The sequence below is a fragment of the Prionailurus viverrinus genome, chromosome C1 (genome assembly GCF_022837055.1).
Source record: "Prionailurus viverrinus isolate Anna chromosome C1, UM_Priviv_1.0, whole genome shotgun sequence".
NCBI classification, from domain to species: domain Eukaryota; kingdom Metazoa; phylum Chordata; class Mammalia; order Carnivora; family Felidae; genus Prionailurus; species Prionailurus viverrinus.
The window spans coordinates 8,811,619-8,832,429 of record NC_062568.1 but is presented as its reverse complement, the minus strand read 5'-3'; the positions used below and the strand labels follow the sequence as shown (position 1 = coordinate 8,832,429).

At 38.2% G+C, this 20,811-nt stretch overlaps 1 protein-coding gene across 3 annotated transcripts in view; it reads right to left on the bottom strand.

Moving 5' to 3' along the window:
• Positions 1 to 1,895: 1,895 nt before the first annotated feature.
• Positions 1,896 to 20,811, bottom strand: part of CUL3 (cullin 3) — a 96,952-nt gene continuing 78,036 nt past the window's right edge. For all 3 annotated transcript variants that reach the window (XM_047870383.1, XM_047870384.1, XM_047870385.1), the window contains 6 exons: positions 18,691 to 18,815; positions 18,139 to 18,235; positions 16,532 to 16,666; positions 9,694 to 9,880; positions 4,999 to 5,144; positions 1,896 to 2,363 (listed from right to left, as the gene is read on the bottom strand). In XM_047870383.1, the coding sequence (XP_047726339.1) occupies positions 2,232 to 2,363; positions 4,999 to 5,144; positions 9,694 to 9,880; positions 16,532 to 16,666; positions 18,139 to 18,235; positions 18,691 to 18,815 (822 nt within the window). In that variant the 3' untranslated portion in view covers positions 1,896 to 2,231. The remainder of the gene's footprint in view (positions 2,364 to 4,998; positions 5,145 to 9,693; positions 9,881 to 16,531; positions 16,667 to 18,138; positions 18,236 to 18,690; positions 18,816 to 20,811) is intronic.

The following is a 20,811-nucleotide window of genomic DNA, read 5'->3' as shown; positions in this document are numbered from 1 at the left end:
AAAACTGTTAGGGGACCCAATTTTGTTTTTCAATGCAGTACCATTCTGCAGCCATTCAATTCAACTGTAGCTCAGAAATGTGTTTCAATGTATTTGTAAGCATTTAGAGTATCAAGCCGGTGCTCCCAACTGACAAGTGTCTCTAAGCTCTAGATTTGATCTGTACATCCATTCTTGAGAAAAAAAACATAAATTTAACTCCACTGATTTCTAGTACTTTAAGATGGCACTTAAACTTTTGCTTACTGAGATTTCAAATGAAGTTTTTACCCCTTTCGTATTTATTAACTTGACCATCTGAGCTGTTCTATTTCCCGAGGTGTTATAATTATTTAATTAGGAATTGAGAGCAATAAGAAAAGCGGTGACATCTCAAGTACCAGTATCTTTCCGTAGACAAACACCTTCCCATTACAGAAATCCAGTTATGTAAACATCAGAAGGCTGAGCCCGCCAGCTTTCCATTTTACACCTGCCCTGCTGTCACTCAAGTGTGGTAACAGTACCCTGAGAATAATGCTCATGGTAGTTTTCATCTGCATCTTAACTGCATCATGTAAAAGTGGAAAATGTAGAGATTAAGAGCATGAGGCTTGCGATTCTACAGTCCAAAAGGAGACAGAATTCAATGCATTGCCAACTCTAAAAGGAAAATTATAACCCAAGACGCATGGGGAAAAATATTTACGTGGAGTTTTTAATCCATATTAGAATTCAGTTGTTGTAACTTGACCATAAATTTAAACAGAAACCATCTTCCGAGACATACATTCTAATAAATGTATCAACAGTACTGATAGTCAACCAAGAGTCTGTTATTTGAACTCATTAGTAACATTTCGCTTTTCTATCAGACAGAAACCTATAGTGGTTTGCCCCGATTACACAGCTGAAACATTGTCTTATGAAAACAAAATGAGACAAAATTAAATAAAATTGAAGATAAAAATACTCTGAAGTTAAAGCAAACTATAATCCTTGGCGGATCAATCAGGTAAAAAACATTGGTGAAAGTTGGAAGCACAGGATAACTGACATGAATCTTCAGCACAAAGTACATCTTTGAGAACATGAAACGATGACTCTTTGGAGGACAATAGCTGAATACCCAAGAATCATCAGGTTTGAAAAATATTGCTTATCACTTCCCAAAACACAGCTGCAAGAACTGAAGATCTCATTAAAAAATATTAAGGTAATCATATTTATTGCATCTTGAGAATGCGTTTCAAAACAGAAAATTAACAGTGCACCCCAGCTTCACCAAAATATATATTTAAGAGAGGGGCAACCTAAGATATTTATAAACAAAGTATAGGCTGCATGTGCTTTTCAAAGGGTCTGAATTAAATACAACCAGCTGCCAACTTTGTGCTCTGACATACTTGAGTTAGTGGGTGTGTGTATACGAAATCATTTATTTTTGTCTACAATAAATGAAATAAAAACACTGCCCTATACAGTCCACTATTAGCAGTGAGTACAACAGCAAAAAATTATTGTACAATTTATACATACTAAAATATTTTCTCTCTCTAGAGATAACGCAGAACAAAACCTAATCATTATGACTTAATGTGGGAAATCTCAAATTACAATAGGGAAAAACGAAATCAGGGAGTGTATGGAGCCCCAAATAAAGGTTCCTGGTCATAAGGCTGTAAGATTAGTAAGTGCAAGTGGTAGAATAAAGCATGCTCAAATGTATGCTTGGGTCTTTGTACATCTATCAAACCTTTAAATTAAACAAGACCAGCCGAAGAAAGGTCTTAAGCAGAGCAAGATAACTGGGGACTGTGTCGTTTCTTTTACCATTTTTGTTACCCAACTTGTACAATGCGCAAAGTGCTAAGCAACACTACAAAACACATTTACGTCAACACTGAAGACCTGGGGAAATGAAATCCAACGATTTTATTTTAATGAGCTGTATTTTCTAAATTTTTGTTTTATTTTTTCCTGTTTTCATACAGTATTGAAAACAAAACGCAGCACATTCACATTTTCCCGAGGAACTGTAAAGATGATCTCTACAGGGATAAACGTAAAGCCTGAAGCTCAATCAATTGATGTTGAAAACTCTCAAAGGGAGTAAAGGCTTGATCTGAATGGTCTAGAACATGTACTGTAATTTAATAGCAGAGATGGCCGTCTTAATATTTAATGATTTAAAAGAACTTCTCAGTCCATGCGAAAAGTACAGTCCAATAAATCAAATTTCTGAACGCATTTTATGCTACATATGTGTATACTTTGCGATCCTCAGGTGTTCGTGCCAAATATTCTCTCTCAATAAGTCCTTCAATACGTTTCTTAATAACAACTGGACTTGGTAAGAATCGAGCCTTCAACTGCTGAGTTACCTAGAAGAGAAAGTAGAACAACGAATTCCTACCAGAAAATTTAAAAAATATTTAACATTTCCATGTAAACACACAAAAATTCTTACCTCTGAACAGAACTGATGTGTCATTTTAAGATTCGTATCAAACTCTACTAATGTGATTACTAAAGTCAAAAATTGACTTTGAAAATCAAAATGGGTTTTATTTGAAAATGTGATGTATGGGTCAGAATATACCTCATCAGAACGTGAATGCTAAGGTGGGTCAGTAGTTGAATTAGGTGGAATATATCAGCATGAATGTATACCACACTATGGCTTAACCATTTTGATGCTATCATCTAAACTTCTGGGTTATTCTCCCATTCACAGAATTTCGGAATCATAACGTCTTTTAAGAGCACAGACTCTGAACCCAGAGTATCTAGATTCAAATCCCAGCTCTTCCATTTACTAGCACTGGGACCCTGGAAAAGTTAACTTAACCTCATGAAACTGATGGCAACGTCTGGTCCGTTGTAAGGGCTACTGCTGCTGTTCTTTTCTCCAACTGCTGTCAGGATTCTAGGTATTGTGACATCGCTAATAACAAAACAGTAACGACAGCAGCAGCCGAGGTCTGACTGTGCACTATGTATCAGTCACTCTGTATATGTTAACTTATTTAATGCTCTTAACCCTGCAAAGTGAGGACAATAGCCAGGCAGCAAGACTGACATAAACTGAAAGTAAACCGAACCAATAGTTAGAGATGAGAATCTAAACCTTTCCGCCCCCAAAGTTCATGCTTTCCCCACTGATCTACTCTGCCTCCCTGCCTCTCTTGCAGAACACCTGTCCACCCACAAGCCAGTTTCCTTTTTTTACTCCTGTTGGATCATTTCCTCAAGACCACAATGGATTGACAATTCTTTGAAATCTGAAACTTCAGTACTTTCCCCCTCCAACTAAAATCTATCTCCTTTCTAGTATGATCACTCCACTATCAACACACTTGTTCCCAACCCACCTGAGATCTCTCACCCTCTGACCCTTCCTTATGAGCTACTAGTAAGTAACTTCTTCTGACCTTACCTCCTTCTTGACAGGGTCTGGATCACTTCAGCTATACTGTCAACAGTACCCTCAACTCCCAGATTCCTTTGGTTCTCTTCCACAAACACCCGTTCCACGTTTACGACACCATTCAAAATCCACTACTCAGTTCCCTGCAGGGTAAAGTTGTTTTTACACCTTTTGGGCAGACCAGGAATCAACAAGATGTAGCCCACAGGCCAAATACAGCCCCACTGCCTGTTTTTCTAAATTCTTCCTGGAACACAGCCACACTTAACTGTTACTGGTGGCTGCTTTCGCACTACAACTGGCCATTGAAAAAAAAGTCGGCCAATCTCTGGTATAGACTGATAACACACATTTAATGTGTTCTAGTTCAGCAAGTTCCTGAGCACCATCCCCTCACATCCTGTTTCACGCAGGGAAGAGAGACCACTTCAGCATACAGTTCCTTCGACTCCCACCTCCTTACACATACACATTTATTCACACTCGTATCCGCCCTTGATCAGCACACACCCTGCATCCTGCCCTGGGTCCCAAGAGGGGCACATTCAGTAGCATCTTTGTTAACACATCTACCATCCGCCTGTACTCCTTACACAGCTCGCTCTCCCTTCCTCTCCTAGACTCTGTACGTCAACTGTCCCTCAATCCCATCTTCTTTCCCTTCCTTCCTTAACCTTAGCGTTTAGACACGGGGAGGATCTTCCCGCCAGAAAAAAAAAAATCCAGGACGCCTCAACTTAACACCCAGTCCTCCAGGTTTGCTCTGCGCCCTTTCCCATGAGCCAACACCTTGAAGGACAAGGCACTCTCCTGGTTTCCCCTCCACTTCCTTCCTCTGGCCCGGCCAGCAGATGTCCACTCTACCAGAGCAATGCAAATGCCAGGGAAAACCCATGAGTTACCTAATTGCCAACAGGTCTTAAGTGTTTGACTTTTTTCACTTTTTGAAAATTCCTGACCGATCACTCTTGTAATTTTCTTCCTTTGCCATGTGATATAAACTCAGCTCGTGCGAAATTCTGCTCACGGACATGAAGAACACAGCGGCACACGGTCCCTCCTTCCTCCTTCGCCAGAAACCGACGTGTACTCGACTCCTCTCCTTTCCCACGGACGGCCAGTCGGTAAATGGTGACTTCCCGTTTGTCTTCACACAGCTCTCCCCCCTCTACCAATATTTATTCAGCCCTAATCATTGCAATGGCCTTTCAAGGAGGCTTCCCCTTCTTCGTTTCCAAATTTATAATATGTAAGCACTCAATAAATGGTAAGTTTATTTATTTTTGGAAATAAAAGTAGACTGTTTAACATCAAAGCATTAAGTAGCAGCAAAATATTTTTATCCTTCAAGTGACAATATTCTTACTACTTTTATTACAAGGACATTAGTTCTCAAAGTGCACACATATCTGGATGTACCCCTGTGCTCAGTTATCAAGTCAGTGCCATACTTTGTAAGTGTTACCTGACTATGGTTTCCTTATTGTAAAATTAGATTTTAAATAACGTGAATATAGTTCTTCCCTAAATTTGAACCGTTAGTATTATTTTGCCTTTTCGACCCTGATCTAGCCCCGCAGCGCCCTTACCTCTGCTACTAATACATTGTGCTGCATCTTCTTTCTGGACTTCATTATCCGCACTATAGCAGCTTCTATCTCATGTTTTCTGTCGTCGTCTACTTTCTGCCTCGTTTCTTTCCTTTCTGGGTCAGATTCACCTTGTTTGGCAGCAACTAAAAGACAAAGACATTTACCATGTAATTACCACGTAATGCAAAAAATGTAGTTTAGAGACAAAGATAATTTAGTATTATCCACATAGACCCATTTCAACCTGAGTATACACATACACTTATTAATTCTAGAGAACATTGAAGAGAACATTCAAGAAGAACATTCAAAGGGGCCTACTTCAACGTTTATTTTCACAAATATTTAAATAAGTAACGATCACGGATATAAAAATTCTTATTCTTTTTAAGTATTAGGAATTTAATTTTACAGAGATAATAAAACCAATTTTGTTTTTATTAAATACAATGATTCCTCTCCTGGAAGAAAAATGGTAGCTGGATATATTTAATAGAAAAATTATCAGTAAATAATTTTCATTGCTGTGACTTCCAGAGGTCAACTCGTACTTTACCAACATAATGCCAAGATATCTTAAGAGGAGAAAAGAGTTCTATATTGCCAAGATGTAGTTAGCTCAATTTAAATAACGAGAAAGCACCACTGGGGTGTCAGCTGAAAGAACTCCAGAACAAGTACTTTATTTGTTCCTCTCACAGATTATCTAAACAATTTATCGTATGTCTTAATTTTTCTTTATGTCACAATCTCGCTATCACTAATGCATAGTACATTCCAACCTTTCGGAGAAGAGAAGTCTTACTCTGTTATTGCCTACTGTCTTCAAGGCAACTACTCAGGAATAAATACAGAAGTCCCTTTCTCTTAAAACTTTGCTCTCACTGAAGTAGCAGAAAAAGAAAAGTAACAGATTTTTTGTTTATCTGGTCATCAATAAGAGATAGATAATGAAGTTTTGGGAGGCAGAAACTGGAAAATTACAAAGAACCGCCTAAGACACTGCTGGCTTAGGCACGGGCACATCCACAAGAGAGCGGACTGTACAGTTCAGAAGATCATTCTGGTGTGTATGTCCACTCAGCGGTTTCTAATTAGAATCCCTTGGTTAAGAATTCTTTCAGTACCTTTTTCCAAGTTAAAGATAATCAGTATCTTAAGAAGAGAAGAATTAGATTAAAATGACCTCCTAAGAAAGAATAATGCTTTTACTCAAAAAAAGCCAACGTCATTAAAAAAGAGAGAGAGGGGGAAGGAGAGAGAGAGAGGGGAAGGGGGAGGGGGAGAGGGAGAGGGGGGGAGAGAGAGGGGAAGGGGGAGGGGGAGAGGGAGAGGGGGGGAGAGAGAGGGGAGGAGGGAGGGAGGGAGGGAGGAGGGGGAGGGGGAGGGGGGAGGGAGAGAGGGAGAGAGGGAGAGAGGGAGGGAGGGAGGGAGGGAGGGAGAGAGGGAGAGAGAGAGAGAGAGAGAGAGAGAGAGAGAGAGACTTAGAGTAAATAAAAATCAATGTAATGGGGAAACCTTAACTAAATCCTGGACCTAAAGAGTAAGATATGAAAGGCATTTTATTTTATTTTTTAATGTTTATTTTGGAGAGACAGAGTGTGAGCGGGGGGGGGGGGGGGGGAGAGAGAGAGATGGATGCAGAATCTGAAGCAGGCTGCAGGCTCTGAGCTGGCAGTACAGAGCTTGGCACAGGGCTCGAACTCATGGACATGAGCTGCAAGATCACGCCATGAGCCGAAGTCAGACGCTTAACCGACAAAGCCACCCAGGTGCCCCTAGAAAGGCATTTTTGAGGCAACTGTGGACAAGTAAGTGGAGGTGGTATAAAATATTTATTTATACAAATAAGTATTATGGAATTATTAATTTTCTTGGGTGTGATACAGTATTACAATTATTTTAGAAAATACCTTATTCTAAGGAGATAAATGTATGCTTAAGTATCATGGTGGGGGAGTGTAATGTTTGCAGATTAATTTAAAATGCTGTAGCAAATATATACACATATGAAGGGGGAGGGTGGGGTCAAGGGCACCGGAGCAAATGGGACAAAAAATTTAATGACTCATAAATACAGGTGACAGCCATACATACCTTTGTCCATTATCGTGTTTCTCACTTTTTCTATGGATTTGAAAATATTTAAAATAAAAAGGTGGAGAAAAGAATTTTTTAATTTTTTTTTTTTTTTAACGTTTATTTATTTTTGAGACAGAGAGAGATAAGAGCATGAACGGGGGAGGATGAGAGAGACAGGGAGACACAGAATCTGAAACAGGCTCTAGGCTCTGAGCGGTCAGCACAGAGCCCGACGCGGGGCTCGAACCCACGGACCGCGAGACCATGACTTGAGCTGAAGTCGGACGCTTAACCAACTAAGCCACCCAGGCGCCCCAAGAATTTTTTAAAAAACAATCTGTTGTGTTCTGCTAGATGTGACCACCTAAATAGGCATATTCCAAGATAAATGGGAAGGCTGTGGTGATACACACTGGATTAGGAGGTTTTATAAAATGTGAGGGCAGAAGCTCACTCTCAGTCTCGCACAATACCCTTCCCTTAAGAAGAACATAACAGAGGCACATGCTTGCGTAAGGGGGTACAGATGTATCTAGCTATATCTGGGAAAGGGTTGGGGAAAAGTGGGATGCAGTAGTGGGGAAAACTGTTAACTATGGAAATTGCTGCAGATTACAGTGAAATCTAATTTTTTTTTTTTAATGGCTATTTATTTTTGAGAGAGAGACAGAATGCCAGCGGGGGAGAGGCAGAGAGAGCAGGAGACACAGAATTCAAAGCAGGTTCCAGGCCCTGAGCTGTCAGCACAGAGCCTGACGTGGGGCTTGAACTCACAAACCATGAGATCACGACCTGAGCTGAAGTCGGACGCTTAACCGACTGAGCCACCCAGGGGCCCAGTGAAATCTAATTCTTCTCAAAGGTTGCGTTATTTGAGTAATATTTTTAACTTCTTTGTCTAAACTTCGATTCCTGACTATAGTAAGAGCAGCATAATTAGGTTAGGACAGAGTCTTTGCATCTTCGATTATGAGCCAAAAGGCAAGGATGTATTTTGACAACTTAGGAAAAACCCATGTGGTCACATATCACCAGAAAGAAAATTTTAACTTCTACAAAATATTTTTAAGAGCCATGATAATCTAAGTGCCATTCCTAAATGAAAACATTATTTATTCCTAGAATTTTATAGCTTAAAAGAACTTTAAGAGATCCAGCTGAATTCCTTACCATACAGAACTGTATTCCTATTTTAATTAAAGTGTTATATACGCACATTTAACATCAAAAATAAAAAATTCTATTTTCATCAGATCTAAAATACTACACACACACACACACACACACACACACACCACTGCCACCCCAAATTAAAAATCCAGAGAGAAGACTATTTTTTTTTTTGAGAACAAAAATAGTATCTGAAATTATTATTGCTGGACATAATGGAATCTAGGATTATAAAGAGTTACTTATTTAGGGTAAAGCAGGGTGAGGTTTGGTAATTCAGATTATGTATCACCATACATCTTCCTCTAAATCTAGAATACAAACAAGTCCTGAAATCCAAAACCTGTATCTACCTAAACCTGTAAAGTCTTATGCCCTGCACTGGGGAAAAAAAGATATTTTATTCCATGACTTTTTAAGCATAGTTCTGTTTTTATTTTCAATTTACATCTGTGTCCAAACATGAGGCTATTTTTGGTGATGAAGGTACAATGATATGGTCTGCAAATATGGGACAAATTAGGCAATGCTTTAAAAGAGACACCACCCTGCTTCAGAAGGCATACAAATCCAATCAGGGTCAAAAAGGTCAGTAGAAGTGTGCATACAATGTTTTTTTAATGTATTCTGGTAATCAGTTACAGATTTAACATTAAAATAATTTTTAAAAGACTCTTATAATATAAACACAATTTTTTAAAGTTAAAGAAACTACAGTCCTTTTAAACTTATTTTAAGATACTATTTTTCTACAAAGACTACAGAGCTGTAATGGATGAGTCAGTCCTGTGAAGCTTATCTAATAGTAATTTTGAAATCAGGGAACAAACTATGTTAGAGGTTTAAACATGAGCAAAGGTAAAGTGCTTTTTTCCCCTTAAATACATAGAAAACACACGTTGTACGCTATGTTGAGTATATAATAAACAGGATGCTCATTATTAATTAAAAATAAACACATTAAAAATTGTTCACAATAGGGTCATTTCTAAGCTTTTAAATGAGAGATAATATGGGTTTTTAAGGTTTTGCAACTTAAAAAATACCCATCAAAACATAAACAGCTGCATCTAAAAATCAAACTTTAGATAAATTAACCCCCAACTCTGACAAATTTGTAAATCAGTTTAAAAAAGATGTCCATCATTAGTTAACTCAACCAATTAAAAACAATTATTTTATAAATACTAATCTGTAACAAAATTGTATTTACCTGTTGAAAACCAAATGGAAATAAATACCTTGTTCACACTACAAATTACTTTTTAGAACGCTCACCGTACTTCGATTCAACTGTATTTTGACAGGAACACATATGAATAGAGCTGCTTTAGTCCTTAAACCTCCGTGTCACACAGCATCAGAAACGCAGTACTGCTTTTGAAGAAAGAAATCCAACAGGTAGTAATTTTTTCAGAGGAAAAATATAATTCCAGATACCTGTTTGAATCTTGACTCTGTGTAGTTTGGATGTGAACTGATCATTAACTGTAAATATGTGACCATTTTCTATTTCCTTTGACTTGGGTTCTTTCGTGAGAACCCGCTGGGTTGGTTTACCACAGGCGAGGGACTGCAAGGCTCGAACAAGCTCTCTTTCAGGAATATCGGTCTCTTGTTGAATTTCCTGAAATTTCACCAGATTGACAGAATTAGACTTTTTGAAAGATTAAAGCAGATCAGTTAATTACTAAGTAAAATCAACCGAACAGGAGAGAGAGATAATTACATGAAAGAAATAATTTACAACAAAGAATTCCCTGATTATTAGGACACTTCACTAAAATCTCACTTATTTGAACAAACTAGAGGAAAAGGTGATTCAAATCACAAAATATTGAAAAGACATGTACTTTTTTATTTCAGGAGATAGAAGGCCTAGTCTAAAAATGTCATCCAGCAGAGATTATTTGGGACCTGCTCTACTATTTAAGTAAAAAAAACCGAAACAAAGTGTTAACAAACACGATTGCTTTTGGAAAAGCTCTACGATCCTACAAGTGGACCCACACTACTTCTGCTCAGCAACTTCTTTTATAGAAAGAAGCAAAGTCGGCCCAAAGCTAAGGCACTCTACCATACAATCAAAATTGACAATCCGTGTTGACCATTTACTGCCTGTATGACCAAATGAAAAAAACGTTAATAAGTTCCTGGTAATTAACATTAAACATGAAAAGAAGTAAGAAATGTTTTCAATCCAGGTGATAATTTTTGCTTCTTACCATGGTATGAATAAAATGCAATAGTAAAAACAAAAGCAGTTTAGAGAAGAATGAATGTGTAATGTCTTGATTCATCATGCTCCTCTTTGGTCCACGGGACAGTAAGGGAATTGCACATGTATACGATGTAGTTCCTACATGTCTACAGATGTATGATGCCACCCAGTCTTCACAGCAGGGCAGATCGCTTTGATTTACTGTGTAAAAGCTATTCTTTCTCAAGAGCAGCTCAGGAAGAATAGGCATATTGATCGTGTAACTGATCTGGAGAGAGTCATTCTCTCTTTCACAGGAGTCTGAGCACCAGCGTGGGTTTCTCTAAAGGACTATCGGTGAGGAGTGAAAGAAATGCGAATTTTAGTGATGATGAAGCACACTCCTTTGCCTCAAATGATCTCTGTATGTCTCCATACTTTAGCCATTTCAAATACTATAAATGTTAAGTCCTGGCAAATTAAATAGGTGCTATTATTACAATGTTGATTATAATTATTATTATGTGTGACAAATGACTTACTCACATATTCTATTGTTTAGTCATACTGAGAGAAAACTAGAAACTCCTTCTTAGGTGATATTTTACAATTACAGATCATTCCCAGAGGTGACTATTGCAATTCAGTGTGCATCCTTTAGGACTTTTCCTATACATCTACATATCCACACAGGAATACAAATCCATACACACATGCGTATGTACAGGAACATGCCCATTAATACACCAGTATTAATGTTAAATATAAATGGGATACCTCCTCTGTAACACGTACTTTTCCCATTCCGGCACATGTACCCTTTCATTTTCTTTTGCTTTATTACCTTTTTGGTAGAAGTCTTCTACCTTTCTCGCTAAAATGAGTCCTAGGAAACGATTATGATTCTTATTAAAATATTGCTTTCCTCAAGTTATTTTCTGATTAACTGATTTTTATATAAAAGTTGATTTTTCATCTGAACTCTTCTATAAGAATGTTCTCAGGTGATTATCATAGTTGACAATCACCCTGCCTACAAAATTTTGTCAACTCCTGATATTTTATAAATTTCACTTTTTCTTAGTGTTAGGACCTGCAGAACAATGCTGAATAATAGTAATAATTAGGCAGATATCCTAAAATCTGTTCCTACCTTTCATGGGCAGAGGTCTAATATTTTACTACTAACTACTGCTTGCTTATTAGGTCTCTCGTTAGATATAACCTTATGACTGACATTAAGGGGATTTCGTTCTATTCTTAGGTGGCTAAGAGTCCCCCATATCCTGGAAATATGAAATGGAGACTGACTACTACAGATGCTTTTTGTGTATCTATAGAAATCATTAATTGATTTTCTCCTTGAAATGTCTGGCAATACAGCAAATGCTCAGTTAACTTTATGATGATGATGATGATGATGATGATGATGAAGGAGGAGAAGAAACCTTAATTATGTTAACAAATTCCTTCTTTGTATTCCAGGGATAAATCCTATTTGGACACACGGAATCATTCTTTCAATATGCTGCGGAGTATGACTTGCCAATATTTAAGATTTGCGCATCTTTTTTTAAGTTTACTTATTTATTTTCAGAGAGAGCACAAGCGAGTTGGGGAGGGGCAGAGAGAGAGAATGCCAAGGAGGCTATTCGCACAGAGCCTGATGTGGGGCTTGATCCCACGAACCATGAGATCATGACCTGAGCCAAAATCAAGAGTCAGACACTTCACTGACTGAGCCACTTCAAGCGTCCCAAGATTTGTGCATTTAAAGTTGAATAACCTATAGCTTTTTCTTTTTTGTATTCTCCTTGTTCACTTTTAGTAATAAGGTTATGTCAACCTCACATATTTCCAAGAGCAACAGGTGTATTTTGCTTTCTGAGGTGAAAAGTTCTCTGTATAGCTTTCAATTTTAATTTGCTAATTATATTATTCAAATCTTCTAGAAGATCTTTTGTATTGTCTTGTCAGGACATTTGTGAAGGATTTCTGTGATTGCAAATTGTCTATTTCACCTTGTATTCCCAAACACTTTCCTTTATATGATGTGAAATTATGTTATTAATGATGTTAGCACTTCTTCATGAGATACCAATTATCACTGGTTTTTAACTGATTTCTATTTAAGTGCTACTGCCTAACATTAATTTTGCTATTATCCATAACTAGTTTTTATATTTCAGACTCACTCAAGAAAATTTAAGAAGTATAATAAAGAACATTCAGAAAAATATATATTAATTCATATCTACATGCCTTTCAAAAACCAAATGCTAGTTACTATAATCTAGGGTAGAAACTACCACTTTATGTATTTCCTGATTTTAGCTGTTTTAAACCGTAAAAAACTTCTATTCATTAAAAAAATACATAAAAAGAGAAAAAGCTTCAGCAGCTTGACTACCATGGATGAAATGTGACACAACATATAAATGCCACCTTTTGCAGGCAGCTTCTGAGATGGCCCATAATGATCCTGGTATGTTTTAGCCTTGTGTGATCCTCTCACAGTATTGGGGCTAACTTGGGTGATCAAGAAAATAAGAAGTGACCGTATGACACTTCAAAGGCTAGCATCATAAAGGCATGCCAGGTTCTGCCCGGGGCTCTTGGACGGCTCGGGTTAGGGAGAGTTTCCCACTGGTATGCAAGGACAACTGAACAGCTATGTGGTAAGGGCCACGTGAAGAGACACGGAGACCTCTTTTATCAAGAGCTGAAATGAACTTGCCAGCTACGTGGAAGGAAGAATATTCCAACAGCTTAGAAGTGTATTTTCCAGGCACAAACATTAGATGACTGAAGCCCCAGGTGACATCTTCACAACCTCATGAGAACCTGTGAGCCAAAACTCACCAAATGAGCCCCTCCTAAACCTCTAACCCACAGAAACCAGGAAAGATGATAAATTGTTAGAGGTTGTTTTAAACTTAAGTTTTGAGATGTGTTATGTAGCATTAAATAACACATACACCATTTTACTGAACTTATAAAGAGTACTCAGAGTTAAAAAATCAGCCTCCTTTTAAAGTATTATTTTCAACTATCCTCTCTAATTTGTGGAGGTGAGTTGTGTAAAAGAGCCGGCTAATAACGCTTACACAGCAGCCTAGAATGCAACATACGGCGCGAGTACAAACTTCAAGTGCCTTTTCACAATGCCCCCTGTTCAAGATGCAAGCAGCCAGAAGGCTTTGGAGCCACAGGAATGGCATTCTACATATGCCATTTATGCTCAGGCATCTGGTTTGTTACTTAGCTAACATTTGAAATATTAGAGGAATTTTCTGCCTAATTTTACCCTCTACTTAATGATGCTCATTAGTATCAGTGATCCCAAGTCGGTTGGGAAAGAGAAGAGTAAGCCTGAACCACTAAAATTACTAGCAATTCTAATAATGGCTTTAGAAAATGAGTTTATGTTTTTGTCTCATTATTTTCACCAGCTCTTTATAAAGTAGGACTGAAAACCAACATTAATTAGCATTTATCAGCAGTTTACTTTGCTTAAAATATATTACCCATGGTAGCTGCAGATTAAAACAGTCAAGCTGTTAGAGATCATTTAATTCCACCTCTGTTTGAAAAGGCTTACAACTTGAGCAAGGTACTCAATACTTGCTTAATTAATACCCTTGGGACTAAATCATATGTAACTTGCGCTGGACAGTTGAGGTTACTTCCCTAGGTAAGACACACCTGGAAATAGATAAGACCAAGACCTCTTGACTTAGCCACCAGACCTACAACACTTGGGTTTCAAAGCCTTTCCTTTAGGTGTATCCCATAAAAACAATAATCTCTTAAATGCAAGCACGAAGGTAGGTATAAAATAGGCCTACAGGGGTGCCTGGGTGGCTCACCTGACTCTTGATTTTGGCTCGGGTCATGGTCCCACGCTCACGCGACTGACCCCTGTGTCAGGCTCAGTGCTGGGACACTGGGCGTGGAGCCTTAAGCTTTCTCTCTCTCTCCAAAATACCTACAATTCAATTCTGCCCTAAATTTCAATTGAACTTATTTCTATGTTCACGGTATCTGAAAATTAGATTTCAATTAAGAATAAATATGGCAATAATTTTACAGCTTTTATCTTAAATTTACACTTAAGAATCACGTGATCTTGGGGCACCTGGTTGGCTCAATCGGTTAAGTGTCCGACTTCAGCTCAGGTCACGATCTCACGGCTACTGAATTCAAGCCCCACATCAGGCTCTGTGCTGACAGTTCAGAGCCTGGAGGCTGCTTCAGATTCTGTGTCTTCCTCTCACTGTCTACCCCGCCCCTCTCATACTCTGTCTCTCTCAAAAATAAACAAACATTAAAAAAAAAGTTAGGAAGAATCACATGATCTTTATTTCCACTCAACATACCTATTAAAGGCATGGGAAAAGACTAATTGCATTTAACGTAATCAAAGGTCTTGGTGGAGGAAAGAAAAAAAAAGATGGGTATAAAAAAGAAATTTGACACTACCAAGATAGTGTAAAACTAGCACTAGACATAGAAAGCGATCAGATGTGATTGCTCAGAGTGCAGAAACAGACCTACACATATATGGTCAACTGATTTTTTTCATAAAGGTGCCAGGTAATTCAAAGGGAAAAGAACAATGCTTTGGACAAAGAACAATGGAATGAATAACTGAATATCTGTTGTGTGGGGGGAAATAATTCTTAATTTTTACTTTATTTTTTGTAAGTAAATTCTAACATTTCTTAGACAGGATATCAAAAGCCACGAACTATAAAAGGAAAGTGGCAACTGGACTTTTTCAATATTAAAAGCTACTGCTCTTCAAAAAATATCATTTAAGGAAAATGAAAAGGCAAGTGACAGTGTGAGAAAATATTCATACCACGCAGATCTGACAAAGGATTTGTATCCAAAATTTGTAAAAAGCTTTCCAAACAACCCAATAAAGACAGGAAGAGGCGCTTCACCAAACAAGACATGTAAGTGGCCCAGGAACACACCCAGGATTCTCTGCGTCTTGATCGCCATCAAGGAAAGGCAAGTTAAATCCACAGTCACGTACAATTACATGCCAAATACAACAGCTACAATTTAAAAGTATTAAATTCTGTAGACGATATGGGGCAACTGGAACTCTCCTACACTGCTGGCAGGAATGTGAAAGAGCACAACACTTTGGGACATCGTTTGGCCGTCTCTTAAAAAGTTCAACCCATCTTTCTCTTCCTAACAGCCTAAATCTGAGAATGCCTCAAATGCCCATCGCTAGGTAAGTGGGTAAAGAAAACGTAGTAAATCCGTATAATAGAATATCATTCAGCAATAAAAAGGAACGAACTACTGAAACCATACACACACCAACATGGATGACTCAAAAATACGTGATGGACAAGCACAACACATATTCTATGGTCCCATTTACAGGAAATTTTAGCAAGGCGAAACTCATCTATAGTGATACAGAGCAGATCACTGGCAACGTTGGGACAGTGAGCTGGAACACAATGCAAAGGAGTATACACATTTAGGGGGTAATATTCTAGATCGTGATTGTGATGGCACTTATACAAGTTCACAGATCTGTTAAAACTCCTAAAATTATGCACTTAGATGGGGTATGTCTTATCATGTAACACTCATGCTACAATAAAGCTGGTTTTTAAAAAAATGAAATGAAACGTGAGCCAATAAGTATGTGATGGTCAGATAGTTCCGTCGCCCAATTTTACGTTGTTTTCTCTAATGGTACTCAAAGGTTACTTAATAAAAATAATACTCAGGGGCGCCTGGGTGGCGCAGTCGGTTAAGCGTCCGACTTCAGCCAGGTCACGATCTCGCGGTCCGGGAGTTCGAGCCCCGCGTCGGGCTCTGGGCTGACGGCTCGGAGCCTGGAGCCTGTTTCCGATTCTGTGTCTCCCTCTCTCTCTGCCCCTCCCCCGTTCATGCTCTGTCTCTCTCTGTCCCAAAAATAAATTAAAAAAAAAAAAAAATACTCAAATGATAATAACTTTAAAGGTTATTCAAATAAAGACCCCTGGTAACCGGGGAGAATCAGAAACAGTACAATTGCTTAAAATTTATATAAGCGACACATACCTCAAACGTGTATTTTTCTCTATTGTTAAAGAGCATTAAAATGGTCATCTGGAAAGTGGAGACCTGCAGTATGTGCTTCCGTGTATTAGAGCCAGTTACTTGGGCCCCTCCAACACCAACTTCGGACCCATCTTCCTGTTTCATTTTTTAAAAAATACAAACAAGATAGAATTATCTCGTGGTAACTTTAACAGTATGTTTGAAAGGTAAGCACTGTAATATCAACAACTGTTCCCATAATAAAACTACCTAACTTATTCCTACATAAAAAGGAAACAGAACTTAAAAAAAAAACAGGTACGTGTATATGTACGTATGCGCACACATGCACACACACACGCACACTCATTCATTATTTAGGACTGTCCTTTTTTTTCCCCATTATGAACATTTTAATATATCTGAGCAAGTAATGAATCAACAATTCCTTATAGTGATAGCTAAAATTGTTTTAACAGTTCAGGATGGAATAAGACTTAAAAGACAACACTGTCATCATACTCCTACCAAAAGTAATAGGGGCTTCTTTCTGTGTGGTCTAAGATCAAATAACAGCACAGGATGAGGGAAAAAATCTCTGCCATCCTTAAGCCTGTTTCTGCTCTATGATTTAAGTACAAAGTAGAAAGTTAAGCCTTCAGCAATTAACATGCGAATTGTTTTTTAAAACCCACTATCTATTTAACCCAACTTCAAAAGAAAACATGATTATTTAGGAAAAAACCCTCTCCTTTAAAACAAAAGCAAGCAATAATTAAAAGCTGAGTTCGTTAGTATCCATAACCTTACTACTTACGCTCAAATATTTAATAGTGTCAAACATGAACTGTAAAGAATATTTTCCATTTCATTTAAGCATAAAAATTAGAACAGGTGTAGACATTAACAATATTTAAAAAAAGCGGGGGGGGGGGTTAGAGTTATATAAAACCATTAGGACTATTCTTAAAATACGGAATAAAACTGTTATTTGCTGCCTAGATGACAGTTCAGGTATTTTTCTTTTAATGTTTTTCTAAAAGATTTATTATTTATTACTTTCTTATTTGAAGGCAAATGACTTTGATTTGAATAATATCCAAGCAATGCAAGCAAGTTATTAGTCTAAACTTCACAACGTTGGATGTAAAAAAGCTATTACGTTTTTTAAACAAAAGCAATTCACTAGTGCCTTGCTAATTTTTAAAGTAAATACTTTGGTAGTATTTTGTACATCTCACAAATGCCATGTTAATTTTCCTGGTTTTGATTTACTGGAAACAAAGATTATAGGAGATGTGAGAATTCTGAAAAGGGAACTAACAGCTTTGTATGCTCTTAAATAAGCTTTTATTAGCTTATGCAATACTGTCTCAAATCTAATCTTATACATAAAATGCATCATTATATTATTATACATTCCTGAAGGAAGGCTACTGAGTCTTCATAGTGTCCAATAAAGAACAGAAGGAAGGAAGTTAAAGCCAATTTCCCCTTGTGAATATTTCAAACAGGTAGGAAAATAAGAGGAATACATAAATTACCCAGGTCAACAAAAATCAGAAATCAATTCCATAAACTAATTTCCAGTTACTTAATGTAAGTATGTTCCAACTGTCAATAGTTACCTTTTTAACTGGTCCGTAAAAGGTGGCATTGAGATCTGCAGAACCCATATGATGCTGGAGCGTGAGCTGTCGACCACTGTGTTTGGCTAAGTAAAACCTTTAGCAAATCAAACCAGGTTTTAGAGAGTCATGTAAACTTACATATTTGAAACTATAAACTACAGGATAATAACCCTTAACAAGTGTCTATGTGTAAGGGCGATATTAATTGCTATTAGTACACTTTGCCCCTGGCCTGCAGATCAGCTGCTACTGTCCCTAAGACCACTTTTCTCCACAGTAACCCAGCAATCCGTTTGTTCTAACCATGGGCAGACATCCACAATACAAAATACACTAAGGATGAAGACACTAGTAAACTGGCCCTTTGAAAAGAGTTTACACAACTCATTCTCACACATTAAAAAGCATGAAGAATACGTTTGCCTTTTGAACATTAGGTAAAACATGAAGTACAGTCATCCTCAATCAGGAACACCACTAATGCTCAAGTTTATTTCAACTTTGGACAATTACGTGTACTTACAAATACAAAGTTTGATCTATGTTTACCTTCTGAATATCTCAAAAGCATGTCTTGGTGCTGGTGGGATGTTGCACTTTGGTGTGGCTGACTGAGTGGGCCAATATCCTGTTGTGAGCACCCGGACTGTGAGATCAACACCACCTAAAGATACCTGTGTAAAAGATAAAAAGATGTCCCCCACAAATTAACTAGGATTTGTTTTCCGTTCCATATAGACACTGTGTTACAGTTATCCAAGTAGTTCGCTCCTTGTCCAATATCTAGCAAGTAAAACTTAACTTCTTAAAGGCTAGATCCATCAGTGTTTTCCAAATTTTAATTGTCCTGGCAAGTATTTGCAATGATTGCTTAAGATGTTGGCTTTAAAATAATGACCAAGAGAGAATTCTTACTATATAAACAAAAGTGTTAACGGTATCACTGAGAAGCATAAAGTTTTGGCCGTTATGTCTTTTTAGATACAACGTCAAGGTGTCATGGAAGTATCATTTTAGAGAAAATTCTAAATCTTTCATCTTAAGGTATCCACTTTTCATCTCAGCTTTTAATATTTTTACCATCTTAACACACAACCTAATATCTCATTCACATTTCCACTACGTTAATCAAAACTTTCATGTTTTCACATGTAGTTCTTATTTTAACAGCCTCTGCAGAAGACGCTGCAGATCCAGTTCTACAAAGTGTGCTCCACAAATACTGCAAAATGGGTAACTATCTCTACAAAATAGATGCTAGCATTACTGTCACAGTGAGGTATTTTCTTCTTTATCAACAAATTTCTAAGAAAACAAGAAAGCACATTCACAGTAACTTTTTAAAGTTTTTATTTTGAGAGAGAGAGAGGGAGCATGTGCGAGAGCGAGAGCGAGTACGGGAGAGGGGCAGAGACAGAGGGAGAGAGAGAATCCCCAGCAGGCTCCAAACTGTCAACACAGAGCCTGACGCAGGGCCCGAACTCACAAACTGCGAGATCATGACCTGAGCAGAAACCAAGAGTCGGACGCTTGACTGACTGAGCCACTCAGGGGCCCCAACAGGAACTCTTAAGCGCAAATGAAATATTGTTATTGATATTCACAGCTTGTTTTAAACCATTATTCCATATTTATCTAACCTGGATGATTAGTGATACAGATTTTTTTTTTTTTAGTCTTTATTTTTTTTGAGAGACAGAGCGTGAGCAGGGGAGGGGCAGAGAGAGAGGGAGAAACAGAATCTGAAGGAGGCTCCAGGCTCTGAGCTGTCAGCACAGAGTCCGACGCGGGGCTTGAACTCACAGACTGTGAGATCATGACCTGGGCAGAAGTCAGACGCCTAACCGACTGAGCCACCCAGGCGCCCTAGTGATACAGATTTTTTTAAGGAGATAAATTTCATAAATATCAAGAAGTATGCCCCACTCAGATCTCCTGAAGAACTACTCAAGCAGCTGAAGCTAATAATCTTAGACAATGCACGGGAGAGCTGACCACAGGAGACTCTTAGATGACGAACAGAGGTGGGCAGTGGCAGCGGTACATTTCCAAGTGGCAGTAATGGCGCCACAACTTGGTTCAATCCCTTCTCCCACATACCCATACATCTTGCTAATTTTCTTTTTTTTTTTTTTTTTAACATTTATTTATTTTTGAGACAGAGAGAGACAGAGCATGAACGGGGGAGAGAGAGGGAAACACAGAATCTGAAACAGGCTCCAGGCTCTGAGCTGTCAGCACAGAGCCTGATGCGGGGCTTGAACTCACAGACGGCTAGATCATGACCTGAGCCGAAGTCGGACACTTAACTGACTGAGCCACCCAGGTGCCCCCATCTTGCTAATTTTCAAATCTTTCCTCAGAATGTCATTTTTTAAAGGAGGCCTTCCCTGACCACTCTGCCACTACAGATTTCCTATTACCTGTCACCTGCTAAGGTGCTATGTGCTTGTTTATCTCGTTCTCATCTGTGACCCAGAGTAGAATGTAAGTTCCATCGTGGGAGGGAATTCTGTCTGTTCCATTCTCTGTTGTATACCCAGTGCCCAGAACAGTGCTTGGCATAGAAGGCACTTAATGCATTCATTATTCATTAAGTGAGGGGAAAAAAAGGAAGAACCTCAAAGAAATATTCCTTTAGTGGTCTGCATCTCCTCTTCCTAGCTGTCT